A 16,546-nucleotide genomic window follows, 5' to 3' on the forward strand; every position below is an offset into this window, starting at 1 on the left:
GTGTAGGGATAAGAGCTTTTTCCTCAAGAAAAAAATAAATTAAAAGCAAATGAATGTCAAGTGAAGAAGCTGCTGGTGGAAATGGTATCTCATTTCACCTCATTTCATTGTTAAATACTCATCTAAATTACCACAACTCTACAAATGAACTACTCTTGATTTTCAACAGTGAGAGTGAGAAGCAAAATGGTTCAAAATTGTCATTTTAGAAATACTTCTTTCAATAGATTTTTGAAAATTTCCATTGAAGTCAGGGAATTTCTAATTTTGGGTCTCTTCTATCCTGTCTCTATGTTCACCACTTCTTGTTGGTTACTGATCCAGTTCTGTACATCCATTTTCAAAAGTCTTTAAGGTGCTTGTGAAAAGATTTTAATGAAGTGGCACATATAACCTAAAATGCATATTTTAAACCTCCATTTGATATATTCATGGTATATGGAGAAATACATACATGACACATGGAGAAATATTTAATGCTTCATTAAATGCTAGGCTTTCTTTTTACTAGATAAACATTTGACTCCAGTGTAACATAATTTAATCTGTTTTGCAGAGTTGAAGCTACCTGGAAAATCCTCTCCAGTCCCATAGATGAGTGTTTTAAATTGCCTTACCACTCTGGCATGCTTGTATTCTTATCTCATAGAGGGTGTAGGGATCCAGGCCATCGACAAAGGCAAAATGTGCACGTCCTACTGGCTTCACCAGCAGAGTGGGACTGCTTGCATTTAGTAGGATGTTGTATTCCAATGGCACATTGACAATGAATATCCCTGTTGTGAAACAGAGAGGAACCAGTGATTATCTGAACCACTAACAACAGTGCAGGGTAACTTCAAAGAGCCGTTCATCACATGCAATTTTAAATGTAAGCCCCCTCTGGAGGTTTTCCCTACTGCCTCTTTTGAAAACTACAATCGTTTAAATATAAACTGAAACAGATCCATCTGCAGATTATAAGTGGAAGACAGACATTATGGTTCTTAGGTAAGAATCAAAATTCAATTCAATGCCTGTTTTGCAATTGCCACTTCTGGGAAGACCGACCTTATGACTTGAAACCAGGCAGCTTTTATGAATTTTGCAGGAGTAACAGCTACTAAGCACTGCTGTTTGAATAGTCTTGTGATCAAACAAGTGAATTGCAACCATTCAGCAAATTATGCCTTTTTAGCCCACCAGCAGTAGCTGAGTGTAGGTTCTTAGTCTGCTTCACCAGTAGAGTACAATACAATAGCTTGAGCCAAGAAACATACAATATTAAATGATGTAAAAACAAACTTCCCATTTTTGTTTAAAAAAACCCCTCTCATTTTTTTGCATTTGAATTCAAACATTTCCCCCATCTATTTGTATCCCCATGCTGTCAGTTCTTAATTTTCTAGTTTTCTTGAGAAGCTGAAAACTCAGTTCCTTCAGAAAAACAAGCTAAGCCATCCCTTTAGAACAATAGGCAGATGCTCCTGGATGCTCTTTTCTATATTCCCATGGAGTGCCTAAGGGTTTTGGTTGATTGGTTGGTGGTTTCGTTTGATTTTTGGTTTCCTTGGGTGGTATTTTTTATTAGGAAATGGGCTGTAGGCTTTGAATTTTTTGTCCACTATGGACTGTTCTGTGCAGACAGAAGCAATCTCATAAAACCAAGAAAATGACCAAAGAAGAGATTGTATTGAGTGTGTTTCCTTCATTCTGCAGTCACATAAGGAACAACCTTAAGGAAGGACAAAGTACAGCCTAGACAAGGCTTCTGAGATGAGCCAAGATGTATCTGATAAGCAAAAACACGTTTCTCTTCAACACAACACCTACTTTACAAGTCACAGAGACATCTTTGTGACTGCAACAAGGACCAGATGTCTGTAAGCAGTTCTGAGATTTGTCCACACCTTGAGAATCTTTCCATTTGTAACTTTGGAAAACAACTCAGCTTTTTCTCCTAATTACAATGTTGGTCCTTTTCTGATAAAGCATCTAAATTGCTACCACTGCCCTGAAGCTACAAACATATTTTTTCCACTGTTTTGCATGTTAGATGGGTTTTTTTTAGCTAAGTATGTATGTGAATATATATAACTAAAACCCAAAAGTTTGCAAGAAATCAGAGATTTCAGGTTTAGTTGTGGTACTATGAACAACTGACGTACTTTGAAAGATCAGAAAAATCTTTGAAACACCATGTTTTTACAATTCCCATAAGAAAAGGAGCATATAAAAATCCTAAAGAAAGAACATTCTGCTGCCTGACTAGATGCTAGACAAAGAAAACACCATTACACTAAAAAGCTGAAAAATAGCCCTGAAGTAGAGGCATGACTTCAATCTTATTCAACTATTCAGCATACAGGAAGAACAAAGATGTTGTTAGGAGTTGTTGGAAGAGGTGAAGGGAGAAGGAGACAAAAAATGCAAAAATTCCTCTGCAAAATTTTCCTTCTTCAGTGTAAAAGTTACAAGAAAAATACCAAGATCTAATCATTAAGAATGGAATATCAGAAATACAACTTTTTAAATCAAGAATGATGTTACAGAGTAAATCTCAGAGAGGTGATCTTGAGGTAGATTGGTTTTGCATCAAAGAAAATTATTTTTTGCCTGATATATGGAAGATGAAATGCTCCAGAAGAGTACATTTGAGTTTAGAGTGCAAAATGTTGCCAGTAATCAAAAATATATTGTTAAAGATAAATAATTATTACTATTAGTAGTAGCAGTAGTAGTACTTCCACCCTATAATTGGAGGGTCTGTAAAGGATGCAACAGAATATCTGAAAGAGTTTGAAATGGTACAGAGCACACTAATAGAAACCTTTTTATAATCTCCTATTCAAGGTCCACTTCTTCTCCTGTCCTGAAAACTGACCAGATATTTCAGCCAGGAAAACCCATTCCTTTATGAAGTTAGATGATTCAGTTTTTTGCATCTGATCAGTGAATTTATTCTAGGCAAAAATCACCAGAAACCTTTGTAATTGAAACTATTCAGAATGCTTGATTTCCCAAGAAAGGTTGAATACAAACAAGGACAGCTGAATATAATGATCAGTATGCAGCAAGGAACAGCTATTTCAAAATAAATGATCTCTCCAACAACGTTGGACAGTGTTCAGTCCATATCAGAAATTATTCAAAAAACACCACCTCACACCTGAAACACAAAATCTTAAAATTCTGCTAAATGTTGCACTATATTAGTCATGATACAAACAATAAATATGCTCAGGAGAAAAAATACTCTCAAGAAGTGAAAACGAAATTGTAAATAAAATCAAATAAGCATCCTGAAAAATTACAATGTCCAGTGGAATCCTTCTACACTTTGATCAAATTCATTGACAATGAAGAGCAAAGGATCACCTCCTAATCTGGAAAATTCTAATATATACTCTTACAATATAGAAACTTGTAAAAATCCCCCTTTCTTTCAGAACAGCCTTCAGCATCTGCAGCCAGTCTGAAACCACTACCTTGTGTGCTCTGATGACTGAAGGAAATGAAATGGGCATATTTGTTAAAGTCATCTGGGAAACCACACGACTTGGTTAGTTCCAGAGTTCATAAATTTATGTCAGAATAAAAGGAACTGTAAAAGCACAAGTGAACCAATTTACCCTAAATGCAAATGGCAGTTTTGTTATTTGGTGTCAAAGTTACCATGAGCACAATGACAACCTGCCATAACACATTTTCATGTTCACTAAAGAACAAGGATTTAGTTGGTTAATATTCCCAGCAATACTCTTTTTCATAATTTACAACAACTAGATGCTGATAGGTTATTTAACATTTATGAAGTTAAGATGTAATCAGAAAAACCCTGATTATCTTTACAAATAAAAAAGTTAAATTATTCCACTTCTTTTTTTTCTCTGCGACTTCATTTCACAGCAGGTGCACATTTTGCAATGGGACAAATCAATCAAATGAAACCCTGGGTTTTTGTGGGCATATTTGGATAACATTTAATGGACAATTCAGTGCAAAACTTTGCAAATTAGGTTTGATGGTTCTGTGTACTTCAAAACTAGGCTAGGTCAAAAATACAATTTGCAGCACACGATGCTTAAAATTGGGGATAAAAAGCCACAGACTTACAGACTGGTCACCCAAAATCTGTTTGAAGTTAATTGCTGAATTTTTTTTACTATGATGTGAAATCCAATCACAATTAAAGCAAAATAGTTACTTTTTTTACTTACAGGAAACACATACTAAAACAGGAACATCATGTCTTTCAAAATTATATTTTAATATCTAAATTCACAAAATGAAACAATCTATTTGGCTTCCTGAGATTAACTATTTACATTATGCTTCAAATATTCTGATGTCTCAATCTGGTTGCATCAAGTGTTACCACCAAGACTGAAAACAGTAACAGCTGGAGATGCTGATTGTTTGCAAGATGCAGAACTTGAAAAGCTTGTTCTACAGTGAGGTGAGCAAAGAATAATTTACTCAAAAAACTAAAAATTACAGAATGCGACATTGGCTTATCAAAAGTCCCATTTGCTAGTCCACAAGAAACCAAGTTAGTTGTAGAAGCTGACAAATATGTGGTATTCAAATACCATGTTTGATCCCCAGAAAAATAAAGTTAGAATTCAGATTTTACACAACTGTTATTGCGGCTGATAAACAAACCTCAAGGTGGATAGAGTGAAATATTTTAATCCAGATGATCATTAACATATGAAGCAGGTATCCAAGGAGCAGAGGACAGGATCTTATTTTGAGCACGTTCAGCTCACAAGTTAGCACCAGCAGCAAGTGAAGACACCCAGAAGCATCATGTCCCCAGTGAGGAGCAGTGGGGGTGTCAATGAGATGGAAATCAGGATGGCTACCTGACCACCTATCAATAACATTTATGGATATACCTTGGGGAAATTATGCAGTGGGCTTTTTTTCCCCATTCAGCTCTTCTGCTTCTATCCATGGCACTAACAGTTGTTCCATAATAATTGTAACATATCCTTCTGTAGCATATCAGTGAAATGTCCCATACCTCTGAGGTCTGTGCACTGAGGCAATGCCACACAAGATAATGGAACACCTATTTCAGAAAATAAAGCCCTATTTTCCACAGTGAGTGAGGTGTGTCAAGTATTTTTTTCTGAATCTGTCACTTTAACCACTACTGGACCACCTTGCTCTTTAGCTAAGTCAGGAGTTTTGAAATGCTACATATTTATAAAGTCACAAGATTTAGATATATTACAGATGTTGAAACATTATAATTAAACCATCCAAAAGGAAGGTCTGTGTAACACGATGTGTCTGTAATTAAACCTGAGGGTGATTATTTGATCCAAATTTATTACAGCAGATAAGACAGAATGCCAAAGCAGCCCTGATATTCACAGACAGGAGACACTGAACAAGCACCTTCTCATCAAAACTTTGTTAATTAAAAGCACTTTTTCTTACATCAAGTCTATACCAGTGAAGAATTTTGTCCAAGAGTGACTGCCTAGCCTGACAACACTTGTAAGTAAATGTGCATCCTAAATTTATAAGGAAAACCTATGTTGCCTCAATATAGCCTATTGTGAGTCAAGGATTTATGCACAGAAAGGAAATAGATTTTAAAAAAGAAAAAGAGTTATTCCATGTACATGGACATAAGGATAAGAAGCAGTAGACACCTTAGGCTAATCCTACCAAGCTGGGGATGTATGTGACCCCAGACACCTGTAGGACAGGACATGGTAATGGGATCTATGCTATTCCAAAATAAACCTTTTGCATCCTCTGCAGTCTGACTCTTAAGAAAAAAAACCCAAAACAACAAAAGCCTCTAGAAGCCCAGAGGTCTTCAGACTGAGCACAAAGCAGGATTATGAAGGGTCAGTAATTATTTCCCAGCTCTGCATAGAACAGTGCTTCTCCCACAGGTTTTAGCAGCATTGTAGCTTTCAGCAACATTCAGTAGCATTTCTCTGCTGCTAGTACTCCCCACTCTTATAAGATCAGCTAGTGGCCCTGAAGTGCTGTAATAAAAGGAGCAGCAAGATTTGCTTTCCTGTTTTGTTCTTAACTAGGATGAAAATTAACTCAATTCTAGCTGAAACCAGGACAACACTCAACAGAAGCATACTATGAAAATCCCTCCTTCATATTTAAAAACCTAAATAATTAGCCCCACAACAAGAAAGCAAAGTGGAAAAGTTATCAAATATCCACAGAAATAAGTGTTCAAGGTGTGTCCCAATATCTGAAAAGAAGGACATTCCTATCTGAGGAGAATGATTTCTATCAATGTATGAATACATCAATCCTGCATCTTCTGCATGCCCAGCCTCCTCCTCATCCCTCTAATTGTGTGGTTTCAGGAACAGATGGACCTTTGTATTCATAATATTAATTGCAACAAAACCAAATGTACTACACAGAGCCTGGTTCTCCTTGCAGGTTTGTAACCTACTGTGAGTAACAGGAATTTAAGCAGCTGGAAAAGGTATAGAACAAGGACAAGCTTTTCTGGGAAATACCCCACTCTTCACAGCCTATGCTATTCCAGTACATTCTTATGTTTAAAATCTATTTATAATGTTGCTTAATATTTTGTACCTTAAATTATATTTATTATCAAAACTATAATACAGCATGAGTCACTTTCCAATAAAACCAACTGTAGATTATATGCCATTTGAATTCACCTGCCTTCTGCAGGGTTCTAAATCCTTTCAGGCAGTAGGGGGAAAAGTTTAATTTAAGATTTTAATCTTTTTCATATATTATAGCATTTCTATAATGGATTTTGTGCTCCTGAAAACTAAAAGATTGACAGCTCAGGGTATTATAGATTTATTAATCATTGCTTAAATGGGTAGGGTGAGTGCTGCTAAGCACTGCCACAACACTTGCAATCCCAGTCTTGAAGGCAAAATACTTTTTCTAGGTGACTTTATTTTTAATGCCAATTGACCCTTGCTAAGCAAGGATAGACCATCTTAAGTAATTAGGAAAAGGAGATAATAAAAACTCCCATGAATTCATTGATAAAACACATATGGCTGTTATTGCAATATGCAAATATCTGAAGTTTCTAAAAAAGCTGTTGTAATTTTAAACTGAAAAAACCCAGTATCTCCAAACTAGAAAACACCTTGTTGGATAAAAGACTAGACGAAAGATTGTTCATTACAAGGCTCTCATTATCCCAATAAATACAGCATATCATTTTTATAACATAACTAAAGTGCACCAATACTTAAACTATGATCTATATTGATGAAACTTTGCATAGTTTCTTTTATAAAAGGATACTATAATTCAATTATTCCTTGCTAGCCCAGCTTTATAGCAGGTGAAGGCCATTTGATCATGTTCAGGAGAAGAGTAACTTGAGTAAAAATACTTCTGGGCCTTTGCTGATCCACCATACTACAAGCTAACTTATCCACATTACACTGAGGTGCTCAGGCAAGTAAAATTTACTCAATCAGGTGAAAGCTAGCACAGGATCTCTATCACACAACCTTAAAGATTTTCAGGTTTCTCTGGGGATAACTCAGGTTAGTACGAACAGGAAACTTAAAATTTTTTGGATTTTTTTCATTAATATTTGTACTCAGTAATAATTGACAACACCAAAACATGTATGGCTTTGTTCAGCCAAACCTCACAATACCCATGTCAAGTATCTAGGTCAGTATTACTAAAATAATATGTCTCTAGGACACAAGAGCTTTAGACACTGGTTATTTAAATCACAAACACTAAAACCAAATACGAAGAATAAAAATATCAGAATGATTCAGCTGCCTACCTGGATATACTAATTTTTCAATCCTTTCATTTTGCTACAAAGTACTACATAGAAATACATTTTTACCTGGCACATCCCAAGCTAGAAATATAGAATATGCATCAATTACTGTGACATTATATGGGACATGAATTTTCTCTGGTGTTCCTACTGGTGTTTGTATAACATATTTATCACTAGTGTTGCTGCCGCCCCAAGTGCTGGCTTCCAGCTGGTAAACATATCTGCACAAACACAAAAAGATCAGTAGACACTGCAGTTAGAAGCTTTAGGCATATCAGTAACAGAACATTTCCATTCTCACCCATTTAAAGTGAATACAGTGAGTATTACAAATACTGCATTAGTGAAGTTTTCCACATTTAAGTTTACTTAATGTGACAAAAGTAACAGAATAATAATAATCATAGAACCTTAGATACCAACTAAAATGCTAGTACTAAAAACTATACTAAATACTAATAGTAAAATTCAAATTAACTTACTAAGCAAGAAAAGCATTGACTCAAAAAGTATCAAAACTAATTTCAGAATAACTTCTATAAAAACTATAAAAACAGTCACTTTTGAGTCTCTATGTTCAATATGCACTGGAATATTATATACCATGTGCAGTGCTGTTTGTCATATAAAACCTGAAAATTTTCAGAGTATATTCCATGATGGAAAAATATCTACCATTGAGCTACCAATAAACCATTCAAGAGGGGAAAAAAAAAAAAGATCTTCGCTTCTTTGAATCAGAATGACCTCAAAAACAAAACAACAAATAGAAATTCTTTGATTTCTAATATTTGAAATTCTCCTAAGACTGCTTTACCAATTCTCAGTAATAAAGTAATATTGTAAGAGAGCTTTCTTCTGTTCACAATAAGTTATATTTGGTACATTTCACTAACAAAATTACCTATATTTTTCAAGGCCTTTTACCTGTTACCAGAGCTCTTTAACATGCCTTACCTACTATTAGGCTGCAGGTTAACATCTGTGAAATTCAGGTCTGTACTGCCACCCAGGAAAATCTGCTCTCCATCACGAAATAATCGATAATGAATAATGAGCCCATTGGGTTCCTTTGGCTCACTCCAGTACATTTCCACTTCTGTTGAGCTGACTATGATATGATGAGGTTTTGGCCATACCCCTGTTAAAATCAAAATGACACTATTTTAATTTTATGACAGAAATTAAAAGTTTGCTTTTTTTTTTTCCTTCCCCATGCTTGTGCTGCTGTTTTCAGCAATGTAATGAAAACGTTAAACATTGCCAGGGAGAATGACAGAATTTAACACATTTTCTCTATTTATCCTATAACAAATGCAACCAATTAGACAAGGTAAAGATTAATGGAGGATGAGGCCAAAGGCTGCAGCCTTTATATGCCCAGTAGTCTCTGCATACTCATTTGTGCTTTAAAAAATATTCATCTTCTAACTCTAACTTCGTTAATAAAGCTAATGAACTTAGAGATTAATTTGGGGAAATTTTCACAAAAAGAAAGTAGAAAGGCAATGCCAGGCAGCAAAGAAAATGTGGCAAGACACAAAAACTCCAAGAGAGACAGATTCTCTTGTGTAAATTTCTACATGATAGCTTGATGGATGACAGTGGAGTTGTGCACCTTGTTAATCGGTCAGGAAATACAAGCCTGTATAACCATCTTTTTGCACTTCTGTAAGAATGACTTTCTCCCTTACCATGAGGAGCAGCTTGTAAAGTTTGACCTGAGAGTGGTTGGCTGGAAGCACACCCAGCAGATGTGCATGCAATAAGCACAAAGCTGTAATTAGTGTATGGCTGCAGACCTAGAAAGAGCAAACAGAGGTTAGGTTGAGATGTTGACATCAATCATTCCAAAAATTATATCTCTGTAAAGAAAGTTACTGGACTTAAAGTTAACTTTCAGTACTTTTGGCAAACATACAGTTTGAACTATTCTTCTGTTACACCGAACAAGATTGAAATGGTGAATTCTCACTAATTTAGACATAAATCCTAAATCATTAAATGGTCCAAGAAAACAATTCAGACTGAATGTCTGTCTTTGCTGCCATGAACCTATATATATCCCTCATATATCTGAATCAGCCTTAAATCAAAAAACTTAGATGACACTTACAATGCAGAAAAACACCTGAAAGTGCAATTGCTTAGAATTTTGGATTTGAAAAGCCCAAAAATCTATTAATAGTTAATTTAGATAGATAATAATAATTTGAAAATCTATTGCAAATACATTTGCAATAATAAGATAGTTAAATGCTCACTCGTACAGGAAGCCTTCAACTACATTGCAAACAAGTCAAAGGATACTCCTGCCACTTTCCCAATTTCTGGTTTTTTTTTTTTTTTAATTTTCCCTCTATTTTTTCCCTGTTTGATACATGACTTTACAATAAATGCTACAAAGCAGTTACAAGCTGAACTGACATTACAAGATATTAATTTTAGGTACCTGTAATTTTAAATTTTTTTTTTCAGCTCAAACCCTCTATGTACCCTTGAATGAGATAAAAACAGAATATATTGCTTTGCCTTTTTATTGGAAATTTTCAAACATCCTTGTGCTGCAATGTGGATGACTTCAGATTTGACATCAAATTGACTGTGGCTTAAGAATTTGACTTTAGGGAATCTTCATAAAATTGCATTCATGATTTGTCTAAGACACTGTGCTTTTAGAATAGTCAATTCTAAGGCTATTAAAAGCTTCTTGTAGTTCAGCTGTAAAAGATGCAGACCACTGTGAGATCTCCTTAGAGCCCAGCCTGAGCTGCTGGTCAGCCTTCCTCACACAGCACCCTCCAGCAAACAACACAGCACCTTTGCTAAACTGCTCTTTCAGATATTTATCAAAATTGATCTTTCAGATATCACCAGGCACAAACACTGAACACTCCTTTCTCACCTGTTTAAGGACCCCCTTGTTAACACCTCATAATACATTAAATAAAGATTCCTGTTCCTGAATGTAAAGGATACAAAAAGTACAAAAAGAAGCAAATTATACACTAAAACTCTTTGAAAATATTAAAATTGCAAAACTAAACACTCAAAAACTAAAAAATCCCAGTGCCAGGACATTGTACAATACAAACTGACCCCTTTATGTTCTCAGGCTTTGTGGCACAGTCCTTTCTAAAACTGCCTCCAACATGTGGTATTTGGCTTGATTAATTGTAATTTGAGATTTTTTCTTGTAGCATCCACCCCTAGAGTGTTCAGGTGCTTTACTAATAGCAACCTGCTGAGCATTCCAAATGTCTTAAAACAGTACCAAAATAAAAAATGTCCCCCAGCCAATGCCATAAAAATAAAAAAACGCCATAAGTTCACAAAATTAAAAGAAAACAATTTCTCTCAGAATCAGGACACCGACTCAAAGAGACTGGGAGAACCAAAAATCTCCTTGGAGCTGCCAGGAAACCATTTGGGATGCCTGGGACCTGGGACCCTTGAGAGGGAATGTAGCTCTGGGCAGGAGCAGAATTAAACCCATCTACACTGAGACTCCCAGAAGGAATTAATCCACCAAACACAGCCAAAGCTGAGGCAGCAGTTCTCCATGCAGGAGCTTCATTTTATTCCTCCCTGGAAGAGGAAGACTGTGCACTGAACAAGGCAGTAACCCTGTGAACAAATGACTGTACTGCTGTGCAATGTAGATTGTTTGTGTGGAAGAGGCTGAATTAGGATTATACAGGTCAATTCATAGGTATTATACAGGTCAATTTTTAAGCATGTGGCTTTGTGGTCTTAACAGTGTACTTTTGATGTAGCTCCTGTGTCTAAATAGAATTATTTCAAGAACAATGCAATTCTGTGGCAATGAAAAAGCCTGTGAAAGATCTTTGTTTATAAACAAATCCTTGCTTACACCCTGTACCAAGATATTGTAATTAAAATATATTACAAACAAATAGAGTGAAAGAAGCAGCAATTATGTAGGAAGGTAAAATGCTGAATGGAAGACATGCAGGCTGCTTAACAGATTAAACAAGTTGTGAAGGAGAGAAAATAAAGAGATGACTCAGAGGGACAGCCCTTGCTGTAACCTAATCATGAACTGGAAGAGAAGAAAAATCATCTGAACACTGTGTATAAAAGTAAGGAAGGAGAAAATGACAGTTGCAGACTAGAGAGAGGCAAAGGCATGGAGGAAAGCCAAGTATTTAACATTTCAGGATAGAAAAGATTACTGTGGCAACAAATTACTTGAATTCCCCTAAAGGGAGTCATGTTCACTTTTAAAGGAAACATGCATAATAAAGCAATACTCATTTACAACTACACTTAAAAGAGAAAAATGAGCATTAAAAGAAGAGCACATGGTTTCAATAAATTTATGGGTGAAATTCTGATACCTGAAATTCTAGCCATATGTGGAGCAGTCACAGCAGATTTTTTTTAATCTAGATTATTAAAGATTTGCATTAGATGCCTTGTCTTGTACATGCTTTGGAAAGCTCTGTGCAAATCTATGTATGTCATTGATAATAAAAATAAAAAGTAAGATAATATTGAAATATAAGCAGCATTCTCCTTTTCTAATGTCTCTATTTAATTGTTCATTAGAGGATATTTCTCCCCTCCTATTCTTTTTTGGTTTATTATTGTGGAGATTTTTTTTTTTTTTTTTGGTCAACTTAAGCAGTCTATTATATTGTCGCAGCATTTGTCATTTGCCAAAAGGCTGTGGAACAGAGGGGTTTTTTTTTTAAGAATGCATTGTTCTATTAGCTAAATCAATTCCTTGTGATCCTGTTTGTCTCCATTTGTGGCTGTGGCTCCAGCAAGGTCAGTAATTAGCTCCCAGGATAACACTCCCGGGCCCGCCGTGGGAATTTCACTCAGGAGGATGTCAGACTGCTGACCACAGCCTCACACAGCCCCTCCACCCCCAAGAGTTCCCTTCAGATAAATATTATTAATGATTCAGGGCTGCATATGGAGATGGACTGGACCAGTGGCAACACTTTGTTTTCTCTTCAGATTTCATCGCCCTGAAATGGAGAATATGTTCAGAGCGAAGAATTTCCAACTATTCAGCCATAAAGTATCCATACTATTGTTTCTTTTACTAAAAAAAATATTAATTATCCTCCTTGGTTTTGACCTAAAAATGATTTATCCGAAAAATTGTTGATAAAGCCTCTTACTTGGGATATTAACTTCAGTGCATTAAAAGGAGGGAGTAGAGAAGAAACCTTTTCTAATAAAGCCACCTGCTGCTGCTGAAGAGGGCACTCTTGGCTTTCTTTTACAATTCCCCTAATTATTTTCCTCAGTCTTACCCTCTGCCTGGCCCCACTGCAAAGCATTAGCAGGCCCATTTGTAAAGTAGTAGTAACACAAAGTGAAACAATGCCATAACTGTCATCCAAATTGTTCTGTACAGGGTACTGGAAGTGTTCAGTAATAAATGATATAAAAAGGTCTTTTATTGACAAGCTGCCATGTGCTGTTTGCATTAGAGAATATGAGAAGATGATGGCTGCTGCCCCTGGGTCCCAGTGGCATTCAACTCAGTGAGATAGCAGAAAATGCTTCAGTTTGCTTAAAGCATTGATAACACCTCTAAATAATTAACTGAGGACTTCCTGTCTTCAATTACTTAATGCTTTTTTTAACATCTTGAGAGGATTATAAGCAATTTATGGATTTCACATGATGAGCACATTCACTGCTATTCCCACAAAGCATTTGTGGGATCATGTTTCCAAAGCTTTGATGTAATTAAAAATAAGCAGCAAGACAATGGTGCCGTGGCAAGGTGCTCGCCTTCACGTCTGCCATTTGTGAGACCCCAGATTCAAAGTCTCCACAAATACTAATGCTACAGCTTCATTAATGTTCAACTGTTGCTCAGGGGAAAGCAGGCAGTTTTGGAGAGGGAAATAACAAAGAAAAAGAAAAAGCAAGGATAATGGGAAAATCAAAACATATATCCGCAGGGAATAAGACAAACAGTTCAAACATTTGAGATTACGTATGAAGTGAATTTGATTCTTTTATCATATTCCTTTAATTTAGAGAGCAATAATTACCCACATTGCTAAATCACTTTCATGAGTTTCACATTAATACCCAAGGAAGCTCATGAAGGAAACAGCAAAAGATTTGATTTTGACTGTCAGGAGGAATTATCACTTATTTCATTCCTGGCTTAACATGGCTGCACTGGACAGTGCAGAACAGCCACACAAAAGAAAAAAAGATCCCTTTTTCTCAGGAATTAATTTCATTTCCTCTCACTTGCAACTGGTTTAAGTATTGTTGGCCTTAAAATGGAGATATAACTGCCTTGGAGGAGCAGGAGAAATATTTTTCAATGGGTTCAATAAATCATTCCTTGTTGGAATGTTCCTTCTTTGCCGTGCAAACTTACAACAGCAATTCTAAAAAATGTACCACCAACTCTGGCTAATATCTCATGTCCAGAAGCACTGAATATGGAGATAGGAGTAATACACTGTTGATGAATTTCACACTTGAGCATGATATTGTCAAAGTGGAACAGCAATCTTGCTCTTCTGTGAGTGACTACAGCAGAGACAAACTCTTTTGAAGCACTAAGGGATCCACCCCAACTCAGAACTCATGCTTTGAGGGGTACTTGAGAGTGCCATCTATGCTCTAGAGGATTTATGTGCCCTAAGTCAAATTCTGCTCTTTGGCTGCCTCTCATATGGTGTGTACAACATATGAATCTTGAAATTTCCTACTTGTGGGGAAAAAAAAAAAAGGAAAACTTAATGCATTTGTGAGATATAAAAATTCAATGATCAACCTGAGGTCAAAGAGTGAAAAAAAAAGATATCCCATAATGCTTATGTTCCTGCTCTGCGTTCAAGAGAAGCATTTCAGCATAACATCAAAAAATTACTAAAAATTGAATATGTGAAAATAATACATATGAGGTCTGAGCCAAGCTTTCCCCCAAAATCCCTGAATAAAGGTTCTTTCATCAAGTATATAGAAAATGGCTATAAGCAATACATAATATTATAAACAGAATTTGGGTTCTTTCCTCCCTTGTCTTCCCTTACTTTTTATTATCTCAGATATAAAGTACTGGATCCTTCTGGATCCTACACTGCTGCTGCAGGAGCACGTTCACAACTGCATTACTGCACATCATGTTAAAAGAGAGTTGAATCTGTGTGAAGGGATGGCTGGACTACACAGAATATTTAAGTCCTTGAGCATACTATAAAGCATGCATCTTCAATTGAGCTGGATAGATTTATTTTAAAATTTTGAAATGAAATTTATTAATATTTTAACAAACAGCAGCTAGAAATGAAAGAGATTTGAAAAAAATAAATTTAAGATATGTAAAGTCATGATAAAGCATTCCAAACTGTGCACAGTACTGGGGATTTCAAAGTTACTGACAAGTGGCATTTTTAATATATTAATACTGTCTTATATCTTAAGGACAGGACATTAGGCTGTCAAAGAGCTCTGCCTCCTTACCTGACACTGTGTGCTGCATTCTGCCTGCAGCACCAATGTATATCAGTCCTCTCCCCACTTGACTGATCTGGTACTCTCTGATGATCCCATTTGGTTTCTTGGGTGCAGCCCAGCTCAAATTCAGCGCTGTGGAGTTGAGAGCACTGACTTCTGGTGGCTGAACACTCTCAGGGACTCCTTGGACAGTGACTGCAACTACCTGAAGACATATGAATTAAACAGCAATTTAATGTAATAGTACACTAGGTACCATGATCAATGAGAATGTCACTTTTGTTTTAAAATGTTGTTTGGGCTGGCATATCATTACCAAGGGGCTGGAGATGTAGTTACTTTTTTCCTCCTTTTTCACAATGAAATCTGACCTTGAATACATTACATAAGTCTGTGTCTACAATTTATCACAACAGGTTCACCATGTTTTAGCTGCTGTGTATGGCACAGGGTGAAACAAAAAAAACTGTATTGCTTGAAAACTCTTGATAACTCTCTTCCATATGGTTTGTCAGTGCCTCTGCATTTTAACTGCCTGATTTCATATATTTTAAGCACCAGTAAACATGGGGCTAAACCTCCATATAACCCATGCAATCTGAACACTATTGTAGTTACCTGCAACTCCATACTTCTGTAAGTAATCTAAAGATTTTGAAAGATAGAATAAGTTTGCACTTGTTAAGTTCTTTCTAAAAAAAAAAAAAAGGGTAATTTTCTATTGACACAACTCCACCATCAGCTACAGAAGAGGCATTTTCAAATTGCATTGGTTTAATAAGTGAGTCAGAACATTTTCTCTTTGAGAATCACTTTTCTTTTTCTGCTATTACCACTATAAAGTATTTATATTATGCTGTAAATATAAAATGTGCCCCCTGTAATATATTGTCTTAGTGCATTTGGTGGAATCAGTCCCCACTTGCAGACTTCAGTGTTTGCAACAGTAAAATCCTTAATTACAGGCAAGTGAAATAAGCAGGATTTATTAGCAGGTCAGTGGTTGCCACAACTGAACCTACGTAGTTTCCAGACCACAGCTCTGTGTGCAGGCAGAGGACTATCCACCTATCTTCATCCCTCTGCACCAGTGTTTTTCATTTTAGACTTCTGGCTGAGATTTGCATGAATAAGAAAAACATTTAAACATCTGCAAATAAAAAAAAAGTTCAATCCCACAGGTATAATAATTACAAAACATAGTCATTACTCCCCACCTCTGCCCCACAGACCTTGCCCTTGTAGTCCTAGAAATTCATTTTCAAAGAGGCAAGAATAATCTTGTGAAAAAGAGGTTAC

The 16,546-nt window shown here is 36.0% G+C and overlaps 1 protein-coding gene across 3 annotated transcripts in view; it reads right to left on the minus strand.

Annotated features, from left to right (window-relative positions):
• The window catches only part of USH2A (usherin), a 363,259-nt gene that overhangs the window by 58,037 nt on the left and 288,676 nt on the right, over positions 1-16,546 (minus strand). For all 3 annotated transcript variants that reach the window (XM_079297512.1, XM_079297514.1, XM_079297513.1), the window contains 5 exons: positions 15,254-15,452; positions 9,472-9,579; positions 8,735-8,918; positions 7,841-7,998; positions 618-776 (listed from right to left, as the gene is read on the minus strand). In XM_079297512.1, the coding sequence (XP_079153638.1) occupies positions 618-776; positions 7,841-7,998; positions 8,735-8,918; positions 9,472-9,579; positions 15,254-15,452 (808 nt within the window). The remainder of the gene's footprint in view (positions 1-617; positions 777-7,840; positions 7,999-8,734; positions 8,919-9,471; positions 9,580-15,253; positions 15,453-16,546) is intronic.

Source organism: Erithacus rubecula (genome assembly GCF_903797595.1).
Source record: "Erithacus rubecula genome assembly, chromosome: 2".
NCBI lineage: Eukaryota > Metazoa > Chordata > Aves > Passeriformes > Muscicapidae > Erithacus > Erithacus rubecula.